Source organism: Sus scrofa, chromosome 4, assembly GCF_000003025.6.
Source record: "Sus scrofa isolate TJ Tabasco breed Duroc chromosome 4, Sscrofa11.1, whole genome shotgun sequence".
Taxonomy (NCBI): domain Eukaryota; kingdom Metazoa; phylum Chordata; class Mammalia; order Artiodactyla; family Suidae; genus Sus; species Sus scrofa.
Window position 1 is genome coordinate 65,177,070 of NC_010446.5, and position 16,417 is coordinate 65,193,486.

Below are 16,417 nucleotides of genomic sequence, written 5' to 3' on the forward strand. Positions count from 1 at the left end.
GACATAAAAATAGCATACTCATTACTGAAATGCTCCATCAAGATACCAATATATGTCCAGTTAACATAACAGTGTATCTCAAAGGAGTCCTTTTCTTTCTCCTATTTAATTTCAAAGCCCAGAAGAACATTGTACAGAGGTAGTAATTATTCTATGAAAAGTACCCAAATAATATGAATTTGTGGCCAGTTTAATTTAGATTCCAATTACTTTAGTAAAGCCATGTTTCTGGGTATTTTCTGTCACTTCATATTATGGATTTTTTTTAATATTGAGAAATAAAGCACAAATCTAGTACAGAATCAGATAATAGATGGCACATTAGTGGAAAAATGCATATATCCAAACATTTAGTGGGAATAGCCGTGAACGGTCCTCAATGAAAAGTTCTCTTGGAGTTCCCTTTGTGGCGCAGTGGAAACGAATCCAGCCAGGAGCCATGAGGTTGCAGATTTGATCCCTGGCCTCACTTAGTGAGTGGGTTAAGGATCTGGCGTTGCCGTGAGCTGTGGTGTAGGTCGAAGACTCGGCTCTGATCTGATGTGCCTGTGGGGTAGGCCAGCAGTTGTAGTTCTGATTGGATCCCTAACCTGGAAGCTCCATATGCCTCGGATGCAGCCCTAAAAAAATAATAATAATAAAATAAAATAAATAAAAGTTCTCTTGAGGGAGTTCCCATTGTGGCTCAGCAGTAATGAAACCAACTAGTATCCATGAGGATGGGGGTTCAATCCGTGGCCTCACTCTGTGGGTTGGGGATCTGGCATTGCCATGAGCTGTGGTGTAGGTTGCAGACTTGACTTGGATCTGGCATTGCTGTGGCTGTGGTATAGGCCAGCAGCTGTAGCTCTGATTCGACCCTTAGCCTGGGAACCTCCCTATGCCTCCTTTTAAAGATTTATCAATTGGATGTTAGAAAGAGGGGAAAAAAATTACGTTTCATTATTACAGTGAAATTTTCTGGATGATTATTTTTATCCAGGCTTTCCAGTAGAGTCCAAACACATTTTATCTGCTCGAAATCATCTCTTACATGAAATTTCAGGCCCTTACGCTAAATTTCATCTGATCCTTAGATTCTTAAAAATGAAAGAAAATGCTGTGCAGATATAATCTCATTCTACATGTTTTCTGATAAAAGCCAAAAATTCCACATCGCTGGTTTATTTAGAATACTCCAGCCCAAAAGTTAGCAGTGTTTAGGAACCTGCATGATTGAGTTTTCCAGGTCTGAATTTTTTAAACTCACAAAATATTGATGAATGAATGTAGGAAACTTTTGGTTCTTCAGAATTATAATCAGATCCTCAAAATGTAAACTTCTCACAAAGCATATTGAATGTCTTTAAAAGACTTGGGAGATATAAATAAGACACAAGGATGTAATATATAGCTCAGGGAGTGTGTCCAATATTTTATAATTTTAAGTGGAGTATCATCTATAAAAATATCTTGTCACTATGTTGTACACCTGATACTAATGTAATATTGCAAATCAACTGCGTTTCCATTTTTTTAAAGAAAGGACTCAGAAGTGGATTATCACAAACATTATTACTTGGAATTTATTTCGTCCTAAAATGAGGCTTTAATATAGACACCATAGAAAGTAATAATTTATAGCTATCGTAATATCAGAATCTCCTGTGACAAATAGTGCGATGGTTTCTAGTAAGCAGCAGTAGGTGTGGAGCTGCCTCTGTGATGAGCAGCTCTTGCCTCCTGCCTCACTCTCCTTCACCTGAATCCAAATAACGTCCATTCTCTAAGAAGACTAAAACCACCTAATGTAACAGTGGAAGGATCAGAGAACTGAGGATCTTCAAGAACATGAGCTGCCTCAACATCTGCTGACCAAGGCAGGATAAGATGGTCCATCATATAAGACAGGCTCTCCTCAGGAGACCCTCTCCCCATATTTCAGTCCCTGCGCATCTGCTTCTGCCCCTGGAGCCAGTGCCAGCAGTGGGCCTCATCTTGCCGGTCAGCCAGCAGGTATCTAGTGAAACCTTCTGTGACAAGGGACAGTGCTCACCATGAGGATACAGACATGCCCCGCCCCCTTGTGAAACCCTGGTGGAGATGGTGTACCATCTCCTGGGCTGCGAGTCTCACTGCGGGATGAGGGGAGAACACCGTACCTTCCAAAGCCATGTAGCAGAATCTCGTGCAAAGAGGACCTTAGAATCTGCTGAATCTAAGAGACCCTCTCCCAGGAGGACTTCTCGGGCTCACCATCCCACTCTGAGAGTCACTGCTGCCACCGAAGATGCTGGTGGGAACGTGGTGCCCTGGTGACCAGTCAGGAGGCTAAGGGAAAGCTGAGAAGTCCTAAGATTACAGGGTGTTAGCCCGCGTTGCTCCTCCACCCTGACTCTGCCACAGCCTTGAAAGCAAGAGGAACTGAGTAAGAAGGCAGCGGAACACATGCATTTATAATAACTGGTATATGGCTCTTAGGATTGATTCTGTGGTAACAAAACTCAGGAATCCTTAGGCCCACAGCCTGCAAGGACCCAGCCAAGTACCTGGCTGTTAAATTTGAGGAGAACGTGGATGAGGTACCAGTACTGTCCCTGGAATGGTGGGCAGGAAAGTGAGCAGAAACTGGTGAGAAATCTCCAGCCTTACAGAATGAATGGGCAAAGGCAGGGAAAAACATATACCCTGATATGTATTTATTTGGGGTTTAGATAAATAGTGAAAAAGATTCTAGGAAAATGGGGAGGAAAAAAGATTCTAGGAAAATGGGGAGGAACCCGGATGGGATCATACGCAGTAATTGTCTGGAGAGCCTGAGATATTTCCTGCCTTGGTTCAGACTGGCCAAGGAGTTGAGCTCAGACCACGACAGCAGGTGGGGCAAGGGATGGGGGATGGGGGGCAGCGAGAAAAGAAACGAAGTGAGCCCACACAGGTCCTCACATGCTGAGTTGTAAGAGCTGCCAGACAAGTCAGATCTCTGTTTATAGCTGGTCACCACTCTTCAGATCTAAGCAGGTGAATCAGGAATGCAGCAGAGGGATTAAGAAAACAGATACTCTCCGCTTCTCAGCTCCGCATTTAGAACTCAGTGAGGGAGAGCTCATGGGACAGATATGCTGTTAGTGAGTCACATGTGTAAACTACTTTATAGTTTTTAAAGTGCTTTACATATCATCCCATTTACTCCTGTCACACTGTGCGATGCACGAAGGCAGATACTAAGGCCTTAAAGAGCTGAAGTGGCACGCTCCAGCTCACAGTCTACTGAGTGACTGAGCTTAGACTTGAACTCCATGAGCCTTTTTCCCCTTTTTTTGTTTGTTTTGCTTTTTTAGGGCCCCACCCAAAGCATAGGAGGTTCCCAAGCTACAGGTCGAATCAGAGCTGTAGCCACCAGCCTACGCCACAGCCGCAGCAACACCAGATCCGAGCTGCGACTGTGACCTACACCACAGCTCACGGCAACACCCGATACTTAACCCACTGGGTGAGGCCAGGGATCAAACCCACAACCTCATGGTTCCTAGTCAGATTCATTTCCGCTGCGCTATGAGGGGAACTCCCTTTTTTCCTTTTCCACTGATAAATATGCATGAGGAAGCTCTCTGTCTAGGAGCAGCAAGACTTGGAGGCCCTGCGTAATTCTTAATTCCTTTGTAGGTTCCTAGGTACAGATTAAGCTTTACAGGTTTTCAAAATACTGTGTAAAATTTTTTGTTGCAAAAAGAAGCAGGGGAGTTCCTGTTGTGGCTCAGTGGTTAACGAATCTGCCTAGGAACCATGAGGTTGCAGGTTCGATCCCTGGCCTTGCTCAGGGGGTTAAGGATCTGGCATTGCCATGAGCTGTGGTGTAGGTTGCAGACACGGCTTGGATCCTGAGTTGCTGTGGCTGTGGCGTAGGTCGGTGGCTACAGCTCCGATTAGACCCCTGGCCTGGGAACTCCCATATGCCAAGGGAGCAGCCCTAGAAAAGACAAAAAAAAAAAAAAAAAAAAAAAAAAAAGAAGAAGCAGCAGGGAGGAGTTCCTGTCATGGCTCATCAGAAACGAATCTGACTAGCATCCATGAGGACACAGGTTCAATCCGTGGCCTTGCTCAGTGGGTTAAGGATTCGGTGTTGCCATGAGCTATGGTGTAGGTCACAGATGCAGCTCTGATCCCTTATTGCTGTGGCTGTAGTGTAGGCCAGCAGCTACAGCTCCAATTCGATCCCTAGCCTGGGAACTTCTATATGCTGTGTGTGCAGCCCAAAAAGCAAAAGTAAAATAAAATAAAAGTAAACTTTAAAAAGAAGCAGAATTTGCTAAGTTCTTAGAAGCAGGTTGATTCTGAGTGCTAAATTGATTTACAGTTTTCTTTATTTGCATTTAATTACGATGATACCATGCAGTGTAAACAAGGATATAATTTATTCAGGTCAAATAATTGGCACATCATTTTGTGTTGTTTTTTAGCAAATCGTTAGGATGTATCTGTTACGCTTTAAAATTTTTTTTTTTTTTTTTTTTTTTTTTTGCTGTTCTGGAAATAGCTAGTTTACATATGTATTGATGACTGTGCATCTGTTTCTTCCATGACGAAATGTCTCCCTGGGCATGGTGGGCCTGAAAGCTGCCTTGTACGCTTTAGTCCAGGAGCGGGGATCACGCACCTCCATGCTGGATAAAAGGGCAGCCATTGAAGTTCTCCTGGCTGCTTGATGGGGTGCTGCTTCTCTCTGCCTTAGATCATTAAGCACCTTCAACAAGACAGGGGTCAATCTTTCTGATGACTTTAAATGTGAATGTGACAAGAGGGGGGACAATACCAGAGCCCAAGGCAGCCGTTATAGAGCATCACGTGGGAGCAGCCGCTTCAGGCAAGACTCATTTTTATTCCTCTTCAAATGTACCTCTGATGATGCTACCGAATCCTGGACAACAGGCCCTCCCTTTCCCCAGCCTGAGGAATCTCCAGCCTGATTGTGCTGCAAGATATAGCAATTTTGCAGTCTAGAAAGAACGCTTGTCAAGAACTGGCATGAAACCACTAAACCACTTTAGCAGTGGCCTGAGAGGGCCTCTGAGCCACGGATTCTGCAGTGAAACGTTAATGTTCTCTGGCTCCTGCTGCCAGTGCTTTTGGCGGGATGTGCCCAACTCTTTTATAGCCGTTATCTTGTCCCACTGGAGACTTTTTAAATCATTACAATAAATATGTTTCTGTGTCACTCTGTCCTTGGAATAGTGCTGCCATTTAATTCACACTTGTGTTTGTTGCAGAGAAAGCAGCAGCTGCCAACATCGATGAAGTGCAGAAGTCAGACGTGTCATCTACGGGGCAGGGGGTCATCGACAAGGACGCGCTGGGGCCTATGATGCTTGAGGTGCCCACCCTCATCTTGGTTCTGTTTTACCGTGATGATGTCTTCACGTTGTGACATTTCGTTTCTAAGCGAATATAATTCAAGAATAATCCACACTTAATTTTCACTCTTGAGATTGACGTACTGCTGACCTTCTGAGCTTACCAATATGGATCTGAATTTTGACTCCAGATTCCAGCTTTTATGCATTTCATATCAATAATGTAGAATTAAATTAACTAGATTAGAATATAAATTTGACAGGCTTTCGCTGACAGTTGAGCATTCATTTTGGAAAACCACACTCACAAGTCCCATTAAACTCTGATAATATACTGTGGTTTGAGATGTTCCCAGAATGCTTAGATTTTATATATGCATATATATACACGCCTACATATACAGACTAAGATTTGAAGACCACACAGAGGTTTATGCTTTTTATTTATGCCACTTCAAACTAGTTTGCTTCATGAAGGTGACAGTTGAAGTAATAGGCAGAACTTTTAAGATAAGCATCCCTAGTGTGATGGTTTGGTTGGTCTTAATAGCCTGTTCTTTATTAACTTGAGGAAGTTTCACGACCAGATTTTACTATCTAAAATTTGTCAGGCCCCGCTTTCTTATTTTATTAACCAGTACAGTATTAAGCATCAAATCCTTTCCTGTACCTCTTCCAAAATTAAAATTCAACATGTAGGCTATGGTAAGATGAGGGAAAAAATGTCAGTGAATTTATAACAAGAAGCAGAGGAGCCCTGAGACATAAATTATGTCAGTTCTCAGGCTAATTTGCTCTGCTGATGATATGATGAGATTGAAAATTACTGCCTGGCCAGAAGCTCTGCAGCATTGCCATTGTAGAGTTACTTAACTTGCAGCAGCCGCACATATATAAGAAATTAGGATTTTTAAAGCAAAGAGAACCAATTATTGCCCCTTTTCCTCAGATGGTACAGAAAATGATTTTTATTTTTGGAAAATCTAATTCTGTGAAAATCTCCCATATTTTGGGGAGGGGGCAGGGGACACAGAAAAAAAAATGTAAAGATTGTCTGTCCCAGTCTTTATATTTAGAAATGACAAAATTCATTGCTTGGGGCTGACCCTGCTGTGGCCAAATGACTTTAAATGACCCCATGTTGGCCCTGTTGGCTTCATTTGAATTACTGGCTTGAAAACATCCAACTACAATTTCAGGGAAAAAGCACAAACTCACTTAACCTGATTTTCCTGAGTGAAGAAGGCAGCGGAAGGGCAGCGAGTGCTGCTTTGCACTTGGTTCAGAGAAGCAGCTAAGAAACGGTTTAACTAGGTGGACTATTTAGAATTAGATGGAAGAACTGGATAAATTCCTGTGAGAAAAATGTTTGAACTACAAACAAAATTAGTTTGAAAATGATGGTAATCTAAATTATCACAATTAGGAAATTCCCATCTGTCTGTATCTATTCCTTATGGGGAGGGGGAAGAGCAGGTTAAAGTAGGGTAGAAACTCTTGGGAAGATTTTTGAGCCTTCTAAAAAGAAATGCTTGGCCTAACCACAAGACTATGACTCAAGCCCTTTGAGACAAGTTCACTAATTGCAGTAATCAGATTGCTAGATGTCAATGGACCTTATCTCATAAAATCAACATTTTTACTGTTTGAAAATAGTCTTCTGAGAATTCAGTGCATTGAGCAAGCACCTGTGTAGCAGGGCTTTAGTGCTAAATGTGTGAGAGATAATGCTTTGAATCTTGAAACTTAAGGTTTGAATTTAAACCTTGATCCCTGTTTACATGTAATAATTTAAACAGAAAACTCTGAGCTGTTCTGGGCATAGATGCACACTCATGCTTACATCATAGCATAGTGGTTGCTAGGCAACAAAACCAAGTGTCAGCTTTTTTTCATTAGAGCATGTCACGGTAAGCTTAAAAAAAAATTTTTTGGAAGATTAAATAATTTCATCTTTCAGTTATATTATGCCACAGTCCATCTTTGTCCAAAGCAGTAGGAAGCTACATGCATTTTCAAAAATGGACCATAGGTAATATCATTATGAAAATCCTTGTTGAATGTATATTTAAAGCAGTGAGTTTAAACGGACACTTCGTACATAACTAATCTACTGGCTTACCTTCTGGCCTTCCCCCCACCACCAGCAGACTACACCCGGTCGTGCATATACTCACACAGGGTGACAGCAGTTGCTGCCAACCTGTCCTAGAAGATTGTTTACATTTAGTTTTGCTTTGCTCTGTATATTGTTTATATATTGGGCCTGAATAACTAAAAAAACTTAAAACCAAGTGATGAGGCCATACATATATATATATATATATATATATATTACATATATGTATATTAAGAGCTTTTTATTGGTACCTTATGGCCAGTTCTAATTTGAGAGAGAGCATTTCATTTTGTGGTAAAAATAGAATTTAAAATGAAATATATTCAAAGAAAGCTCAAAAAATAGAAGCCTGTTAAATAATAACTTAAGGGGAAAAAATGGAGAGAAAAAGTAAACACTTTCTGCCCCATCCAAACACATTCTTCTATGGGTGTGTACATGTAACATTCATGTTAAAAATAGTAAATTTGGAGTTCCCGTCTTGGCGCAGTGGTTAACGAATCCGACTAGGAACCATGAGGTTGCGGGTTCGGTCCCTGCCCTTGCTCAGTGGGTTAACGATCCGGCGTTGCCGTGAGCTGTGGTGTAGGTCGCAGACACGGCTCGGATCCTGTGTTGCTGTGGCGCTGGCGTAGGCCGGTGGCTATAGCTCCGATTGGACCCCTAGCCTGGGAACCTCCATATGCCGCGGGAGCGGCTCAAGAAATAGCAACAACAACAGCAACAACAAAAGACAAAAAAAAAAAAAAAAAAATAGTAAATTTTAGGAGTTCCTGTTGTGGCACAGTGGTTAATTAATCCGACTAGGAACCATGAGGTTACGGATTCAATCCCTGGCCTCGCTCAGTGGGTTAAGGATCCGGCGTTGCCGTGAGCTGTGGTGTAGGTCGCAGATGCGGCTCAGATCCCACATTGCTATGGCCGTGGTATAGGCCAGAGGCTATAGCTATGATTCGATCCTTAGCCTGGAAACCTCCATATGCCTTGGGAGTGGCCCTAGAAAAGGCAAAAAGACAAAAACAAACAAAAAAAATTAGTAAATTTTTAAAAAGGTAGTAAATACAAAGCATGAAGAAACTGGCATAAGCTGGGCTCATGAATGACTCTGGTTCAAGATATGCCTGATCAATGTCAAGTCTTTTCTAGTCCTGATTGCTCACCTGATGCATAAGACAGCTCTGGCAAGTAAGGATCAAAAAAGGAAAAGGATAAGGGACTAAGAGAAACTCCCTGAGCTCCCAGCCTTTGCATCCTGTCAGGAAGACAGGCTGGGAAAATCCCAGAGAACCCTGTGCTGCCTGGGAATTGATGCCTGGTTTTGGCGCCAGGTCCACCTGGATTGCTTTGCAGCTCTGCCACTGGCTGGTTGCAAGAGCTTGGGCAAATCGCTTAACCTCTTTGAGTCTCCACTTTCTTCCTTCTCTGTAAGTTGGGAAAGGTAAACATTCCTTCCAGATTGTAAATATCAGAATGGCGCAGTGTGTTTCAGGCTCAGTAAACCTGTCAGTATCTCCTACTGTTCTCTTTATTTCCTGAAATGATCCTATATTCTTTCTTTTTTTTTTTTTTTTTTTTTTGATATTTAGGGTTGCACCCACGGCATATGGAGCTTCACACGCTAGGGGTCGAATAGGAGCTGCAGCTGGGGTCTACACCACAGCCACAGCAACACGGGATCCAAGCCACATCTGCCACCTTCACCATAGCTCACGGAAACGCCAGATCCCTAACCCACTGGGCCAGGCTAGGGATCGAACCCACAACCTAATGGTTCCTAGTTGGATTCGTTTCCACTGAGCCACAGTGAGAACTCTGATCCTAGATTCTTCATCTCCTTCCCTAATTGATTTTGGAATGACAGCAAAGTGGGGCTGTGCACCCATCCCGGGGGAAAATGCTACTGCTATCCAGGTGCTTTAGGAACCTGCACCTTCCCAACCTGGAGAACAGGCCGTGCAGCCGGGCAAACTGAGTGAGCTTCTCCAAAGCTCAAGTCCCTGTGTGGTCTCAGGACAGTGCTGGCTGTACCTCAGCCCCAGGTTCTCAGGAGGATCCGTTTGTCACATCAGAGACACACTTTTCCTAGACCCTTTCCTTGCTTCTACCAAATGATAAAGCCTTGATGTTTCTTAAAGGTCTGACATCATCTTAAGTTCTTTTTGTTTAAGCCTTAGCAGCTTTAAAGGTAGTAAGACTTTCTGATTTTTTTTTTCTTGACATTTATCCTTAAACTGAAGGAAAATTATCAATGACCTCTTCCTCCCATTGTATTACATGAGGATCTGTACCAAAAACATAATTCTGGATGGGATCAGTAATGTGCAAGTTGTTCTCAGCCCTACGCAGTACATCAGTCTCATTTGGAAAATACAGATAAATGCCTGTACACTTCCACTTGGCAGTAATTATCTCCTGAGATATTAACAGAGTGAGTGTTTGTCATTTAATTTGTGACAAGAAACCCTGATGTAGGCTCCCTCCCACTTACTAAGAGGGAATGATGTCACCAGGAGAAAATGTGCTCGTTGTTTCTGAATGCTAGGAGAGGCGAGAGATCTCTTCTCTCCACACGCGAATTACATGTTTCCCTTAAAGGGATCATTCTCTTCTGAACAATCGCATGTGACTTTATGCTGCATCCTTTCTAACACGATTTTGTGCCTTTTCCCTCAGGCCCTTGATGGGTTCTTCTTTGTAGTGAACCTGGAAGGCAACGTTGTGTTTGTTTCAGAGAATGTGACACAGTACCTAAGGTATAACCAGGAAGAGCTGATGAACAAAAGCGTATATAGCATCCTGCATGTTGGGGACCACACCGAATTTGTCAAAAACCTGCTGCCAAAGTCTATAGGTGAGTAAATGTCTGCTGGGTCTCTCCTCGACCTCTTCTTCCCCACTCCCCCCACCCCTCCCCGGGCACATTGTCTTAGCTGGAGGGCCTAAAACAGACCCATATTAGGTCAGCTGGAGTTAAGGGTAACTGGGTAGTTTTTTAGAGATACTTATTGTGTTAAATGTTTAAACTTAGAACTTAGGGAGGAAAGGACACTTTTAGATAGTGACCTTGAGTAAATGATCGTTTTGACCCTACATTTAAAGTTCATGAAAATAGGAGTTCTCTGGCAGCCTAGTGGTTAAGGATTCGGCATTGTCACGGCTGTAGTGCGGGTTCCATCCCTGGCCTGGGAACTTCCGCATGGCACAGGTATGGCCAAAATAAAGCACGTGAAAATAACTCAAATGGAAAGTAGTCATATGGTAGTATTTTCATGGAGTGTGTTTGGTTGTTTTTAAGAAAGTGCTCATGGAATTCCTGCCATGGCACAGTGGGTTAAGAACCTGACTGCAGGAGTCCCCATTGTGGCTCAATGGTAATGAACTCTGCTGGTACCCATGAGGACACAGGTTCAATCCCTGGCCTCACTCAGTGTGTTAAAGGATCCAGCCTTGCCATGAGCTGTGGTGTGGGTTGTACATGCAGCTCGGATGCTGTGTTGCTCTGGCTGTGGCTGGCAGCTACAGCTCTGATTGGACCGTTGGCTGCTAACTTCCATATACCACTGGTGCAACCCTTAAAAAAAGAGAAAAAAAAGAATCTGACTGCAGCAGCTTGGTCTCTGCGGAGGTGCGGGTTCACTCCCCAGCCCAGCACGGTGGGTTAAAGGACCTGTTGTTGTAGCTGTGGTGTAGGTTGCAGCTGTGGCTCAGATTCAGTCCCTGGCCCCAGAGCTTCCATATGCCATGGGTGCAACCATAAAACTTAAAAAAAAAATGAATGTGCCCAGTCTCCTCCCACCCTGTCCTGTCCGGAGCCAGCCCGGCCTATTTTATCCTTTCTCCCCATGACCACTTAAGGAGTAAAAGGTCACAAGAAGCTTGAGATGCAACTTATTTTCAGTCCTGCTTGTGAAAGGAGTATTACGTGGGTGTATACGATGTTCTAAAAATAAACTGCCAAGGAACAAGTGGCATGCAGAGGTTTGAACACTCTCAGCCTGGGAGCCCTAAGTGGGCTCTTTGGCTTTAGACCTTTCTTCAGTGGCTCTGCAGGTGGCATTTCAGAGGTTCTGCTGGCTTCCTGCCCTCCCTGCCTTCCTCATCCAGACTTGGGGGTGCTGCCCCAAAGTGTGCATGATTACGAGAACCGGGTTTCAAAGTGGGTGATTCACAGCGTGGGCCGGCCTCGGTGGCTGCTCTGGAGTAGTGCTGTTCCCACTTTCTAAGTGGCTCTTTTTTTACCCTCTCACTTAAGCTGGTGATGCTAAGAACATCTTCAGGGGTAAAAGGAAGTGCATATTTTAGTACAGAATAAGGTCGAGTCCTGAGTTAGTCAAGTATTTTTGTTCCTTTTCTAGAACTGTTTGTTTTTTTTTTAGGCTGGTCTTTCTGTTACCAGAGTAAATAGGAAAAGGTCCTTTCATGTTCTCTCATGGCTAGCTTTTCTCTGATGGGATAACCCTTGGTTCAAATAATACAAAGTATATGCATACTTGTGTGAGATTCTTTTATTACATATTCTAGTAAATGAACAAAATGAGATTTCTTATTTCAAATAACTAATATTTTCAAATCTCTTCAGAAATTTTGTAACATCCTCAAAGGACCTATACTTTTTTTTTTTTTTTTTAGGGCCGCACCCGCAGCACATGGAGGTTCCCAGGCTAGGGGTGTAATTGGAGCTACAGCTGTTGGCCTGCACCACAGCTCACAGCAACGCCGGATCCTTAACCCACTGAGTGAGGCCAGGGATGGAACCCGCAACATCATGACTCCTAGTTGGATTCGTTTCCGCTGCACCACAAGGGAACTCCAAAGGACCTATACTTATTAATTGACTCATCTAAAGAGCTCTTTGCCTTACTTTATATTGTACTTTTTTATACTTTCAAGTTACTTATTAACCTGAGTTAGAAATAACTCTTTTTTTCTTTGATTACTCGCATAATCTCCATTATGTAAATACGCTTTCAAGAATGCTAATGGTCAAATACACCTCTCAGATGTCTGTATAAAGCTAGCTATGTATCTTGTTCCTTCTTTAAAACAATGTCACAAGACATAGCTAGGTTTATACAGACATCTGAGAAGTGTATTTCACCCTCTTTTTCTCTCTAGAGTTTCTTTCCTTTTTTTTTTTTTCTTTTTAGGGTTGCACCTAAAGCATATGGAAGTTCCCAGACTAGGTGTCAAATCAGAGCTATAGCTGCTGACGTACACCACAGCTACAGAAAGACTAGATCCAGCCGCGTCTGTAACCTCCACCACAGCTCACAGCAATGCTGGATCCTTAACCCACTGAACAAGGCCAGGGATCAAACCTAAGTCTTAGTGGATACTAGTCAGGTTTGTTAACCACTGAGCCATGATGGGAATGCCCCCAAATGTCCTTTTTAAGTGTTTTCTTTTTCTTTTCTTTTTTTCAACCACACCTAAGAGTATATTTGCTTAAGTATAACTGGCTACTTTTTGATCCTCTCTTTCATTGTCCTACTGGTCCTAATATTTTCTAGATAAACCCCAGGAACAGGCGTTCCCTTTGTTAATGAATCCGACTAGTATCCATGAGGATGCAGGTTCGATCCTTGGCCTCACTCAGTGGGTTAAAGATCTGGCGTTGTGGTGAGCTGCGGTGTAGGTTGCAGACACGGCTCAGATCCTGCGTTGCTGTGGCTGTGGTGTAGGCCAGCAGCTACAGCTCCGATTCAACCCCTAGCCTGGGAAGATATGGAGATATGCCTTGGGTGTGGCCCTAAAAGACCAAAAAAAAAAAAAAAAAACCAAAAACAAACCAAAAAAAAAAAACTACAATAGAGTAATTCTGCAACAACCAAGTTACAGAATATACACTAAAACTTTGGTAAAGTTTTAGGAAAGAAAGATTAGTCAGAAGACACAGGTGGGATGTCTAGAGTAGTTGGTTAAGTATCTAGAGGATCTGAGCCTTTGAACAGGAGAAAGAGGCAGCCTGACCTTTTAGGAAGGGTGGCACGTGCAAAGCTACCCATGGGGCACTGGGTAAGGGAGGCGATGGAGGGAGTGTGTACTGGGCAGTGTAGAAGATCTGGTTAGATGGGTAAGATGGGCTGGTGAGCCGTCAGCACCTGAGCTTTAAGGGAAAGAGTCACAGTGAAAAGGCAGACGTGTAAAGGACAGCTGAATTCCCAGGAATTTTCCCAAGTTGTTAAAACATTTAACTCAAGACTTTTTCCCCTTTGGATTATGAAATTACTTTGACAAGTATGAACAGTATATATAGGAGTTCCTGTTGTGGCTCAGTGGAAACGACTCTAACTAGCACCCATGAGGATGCACGTTTGATCCCGGGCCTCGCTCAGTGGGTTAAGGATCCGGCGTTGCCACGAGCTGTGGTGTAGGTTGCAGATGTGGCTGGGATCCAGCATTACTGTGGCCGTGGTATAGGCTGGTAGCTGCAGCTCCGATTCGACCCCTAGCCTGGGAACTTCCATATGCCGTGGGTGAGGCCCTAAAAAATACAAAAAAAAAAAAAAAAAAAAAAGAAGAAGAAGAAAGAAAGAAAGAAACAGTATATATAAAAGTAAAATGACTATATGTCTCCTACCTCGTTTGACCATTGGCCAAAGCCAGTCTGATGCTAGTTTCTTGACATGATGGGCTTCCTTTTTGCCTTGCTCAGTGAACGGGGGATCTTGGTCTGGTGAACCTCCCAGGCGGAGCAGCCACACTTTCAATTGTCGGATGTTGGTGAAACCTCTGCCTGATCCAGAAGAGGAAGGTCACGATAACCAGGAAGCGCATCAGAAGTATGAAACCATGCAGTGCTTTGCTGTCTCTCAACCAAAGTCCATCAAAGAAGAAGGAGAAGGTAGGGCCAGATCTCTAGGATGTGTTATATCGGGCCTTCCCTGTGCTACTTCTTTCATGCTTCATAATCTGAAAGTAGAGGCCACACGAAGAAACACATAGAGGCAGTTTCTTTGTTTTTTCACCTGTTTAACAATTTTTTTGATAATTTCGACTAAGTCTTTAAAACAGTGCCATCCAATAGAATTTTCTGCCGCGATGGCAGTGTTATGTATCTTCAGTGTCCAGCACAGCAGTCATTAGCTATGTGTGTTTGTTGAGCATTTGAGATGTCAGTAATGCAACTGAGGGGCCAAGTTTTCTCTTTTCCTAAGTGTTCATGAAAAGCCACATGTGGTTAGTGGCTACCCTGCTGCAGCAGCCCCACTGGTAGTTAAATCTCTCGGGGATGCTGGGCTCCTGTGAGTGTCTACCGCAAGCTCCGAGCCACGCCCTGGAGCAACATCTTTCATATACTTCCAAGGATTATGGATTTCATACAGTTTATTAGGGATGCTGGGTTAGGATATGGTGTAATAGAACGATACTTAAGAGAGGATAGAGATGAGAGAAGGGTACCACACTGTAAGCTCTAGGCTCTTCCCTTTAAGGAGACGCCGATGTTGTCCCCCCCCTCTGCCCTCTGAGCAAGCCACCCCTCACCTCTGAGTGTCTCTATGATGTGGGACGATGCTGAAGAGTGCGCCCTACATGCATAGCCAAGGGCAGGAGCTGAGGACCATTGGTCATGGAAACATGGATTTTGTAAGCAGACAGGCCGGCTCCTAATTCAGCTGCTTACCGGTTCTGACTTTGCGCCAGCTTCTCAACCTCTCTGAATGTCTCATAACTAGTAAAGTCAAAAATTCCAGGATCACGGCGTAATAAGGATTAAATGAACATGCATGCCTGAACCGTGCTTGGCATTCAATGCTGGATATTTAATTCTTTTTTTTAAAAGTTGCATGTAAGTAATTTTTAATTTAAATTTTATTGGAAAGGAAGTAATACAACTGTCACAGATGATACATAGTTTTTCAAAATTAAATTTTTATGTAGTTACAGAATGTCAAGCAATTTTATTCTCTTGTATACAACAGAGTACCTGCTGCTAATTCATCCATCTGTGATAGTATTCTAAAATGGTATTCTACAGCTGAGCTAGCTTAGAATTTTCTGCCATGTATTTAAACATTTTTGTACATTTAAAATCTGATTCCAGATATTTACTCAGTATAGCATAAGAGTGGGTCTTCTGAGCCATGCTATGATCTGGCCCAAGTCCCGGCTTCACCTGAGTTTTGTGTGACATTGGGCAAGTCACTGAAACCTTGTGCTTTGGTTTCTCCTCTGTTAAATGAAGATAATGCTAGTACCTGCCTCATGGAGTTCTTAAGAGGATTAAATGAATTAGTAGCCTATAAAGGAGCTAGCAGGATAACTATCTCATAGTAAGTGCTCAGAAACTTAGCTTTTCTTATGTTGAGAACGGGGATTACATTTATTTTTGTGGTACTCACTATGCCTGGATGAAGTTAAAGAAATTTTTTCCCCAGTTCAAATGTGAACAGTCATAAATCAATGACATAAGATACAAAGAGACTTTTTAAAATCAGCCTTTTATCCAGCATTTTTTAAATTGAAAGGGCTTACAATGTGCTCTGCGTGTTATAAGATAAATAAAACACATCCCTCTTCTCCAGACTTGAGCACAGACACATAAAACAGTTGGAGCAGGGTAAGGAGTAAATGCTTAGCATCAGCATTTGAGCACCTATTCTTGGCCAAGACTCTTAACTTGGCGCACACTGCATTTTCTAGGATTTGTTCTTCGAGTCTGGGTCTAGACTCCATTTGTATTCTTTGTTTTAAATTGTGTATTGCCGTCGTAGAGTATTGACATAGTTTTTTGGGCTGGTAGAAGCTATATCTGGTTTTTCCTGTATCTTGGTGAACCTAAAACTCCAGAAGCAAACACTTAACAGGATATCAGCTTTTCGTTTTCATCATTTGTGTATCTAATTATGAATTTGGCCGGTTGTTCCTGTCAGCCAGTTACTAAGAAAGGATTCCATTCTTTTCCACTGCCTCCTCCCCTCGCTGCTTCCCCCTTCAGTTGAAGAGCAGGGGTACCTAGCGTTTGGTC

The 16,417-nt window shown here is 42.9% G+C and overlaps 1 protein-coding gene across 11 annotated transcripts in view; it reads left to right on the top strand.

Moving 5' to 3' along the window:
- NCOA2 (nuclear receptor coactivator 2) overlaps positions 1–16,417 on the top strand; it is a 357,729-nt gene that overhangs the window by 289,041 nt on the left and 52,271 nt on the right. For all 11 annotated transcript variants that reach the window (XM_021088456.1, XM_021088457.1, XM_021088455.1 and 8 more), the window contains 3 exon segments: positions 5,247–5,350; positions 10,123–10,300; positions 14,105–14,293. In XM_021088456.1, coding sequence (XP_020944115.1) covers positions 5,247–5,350; positions 10,123–10,300; positions 14,105–14,293 — 471 coding nt within the window.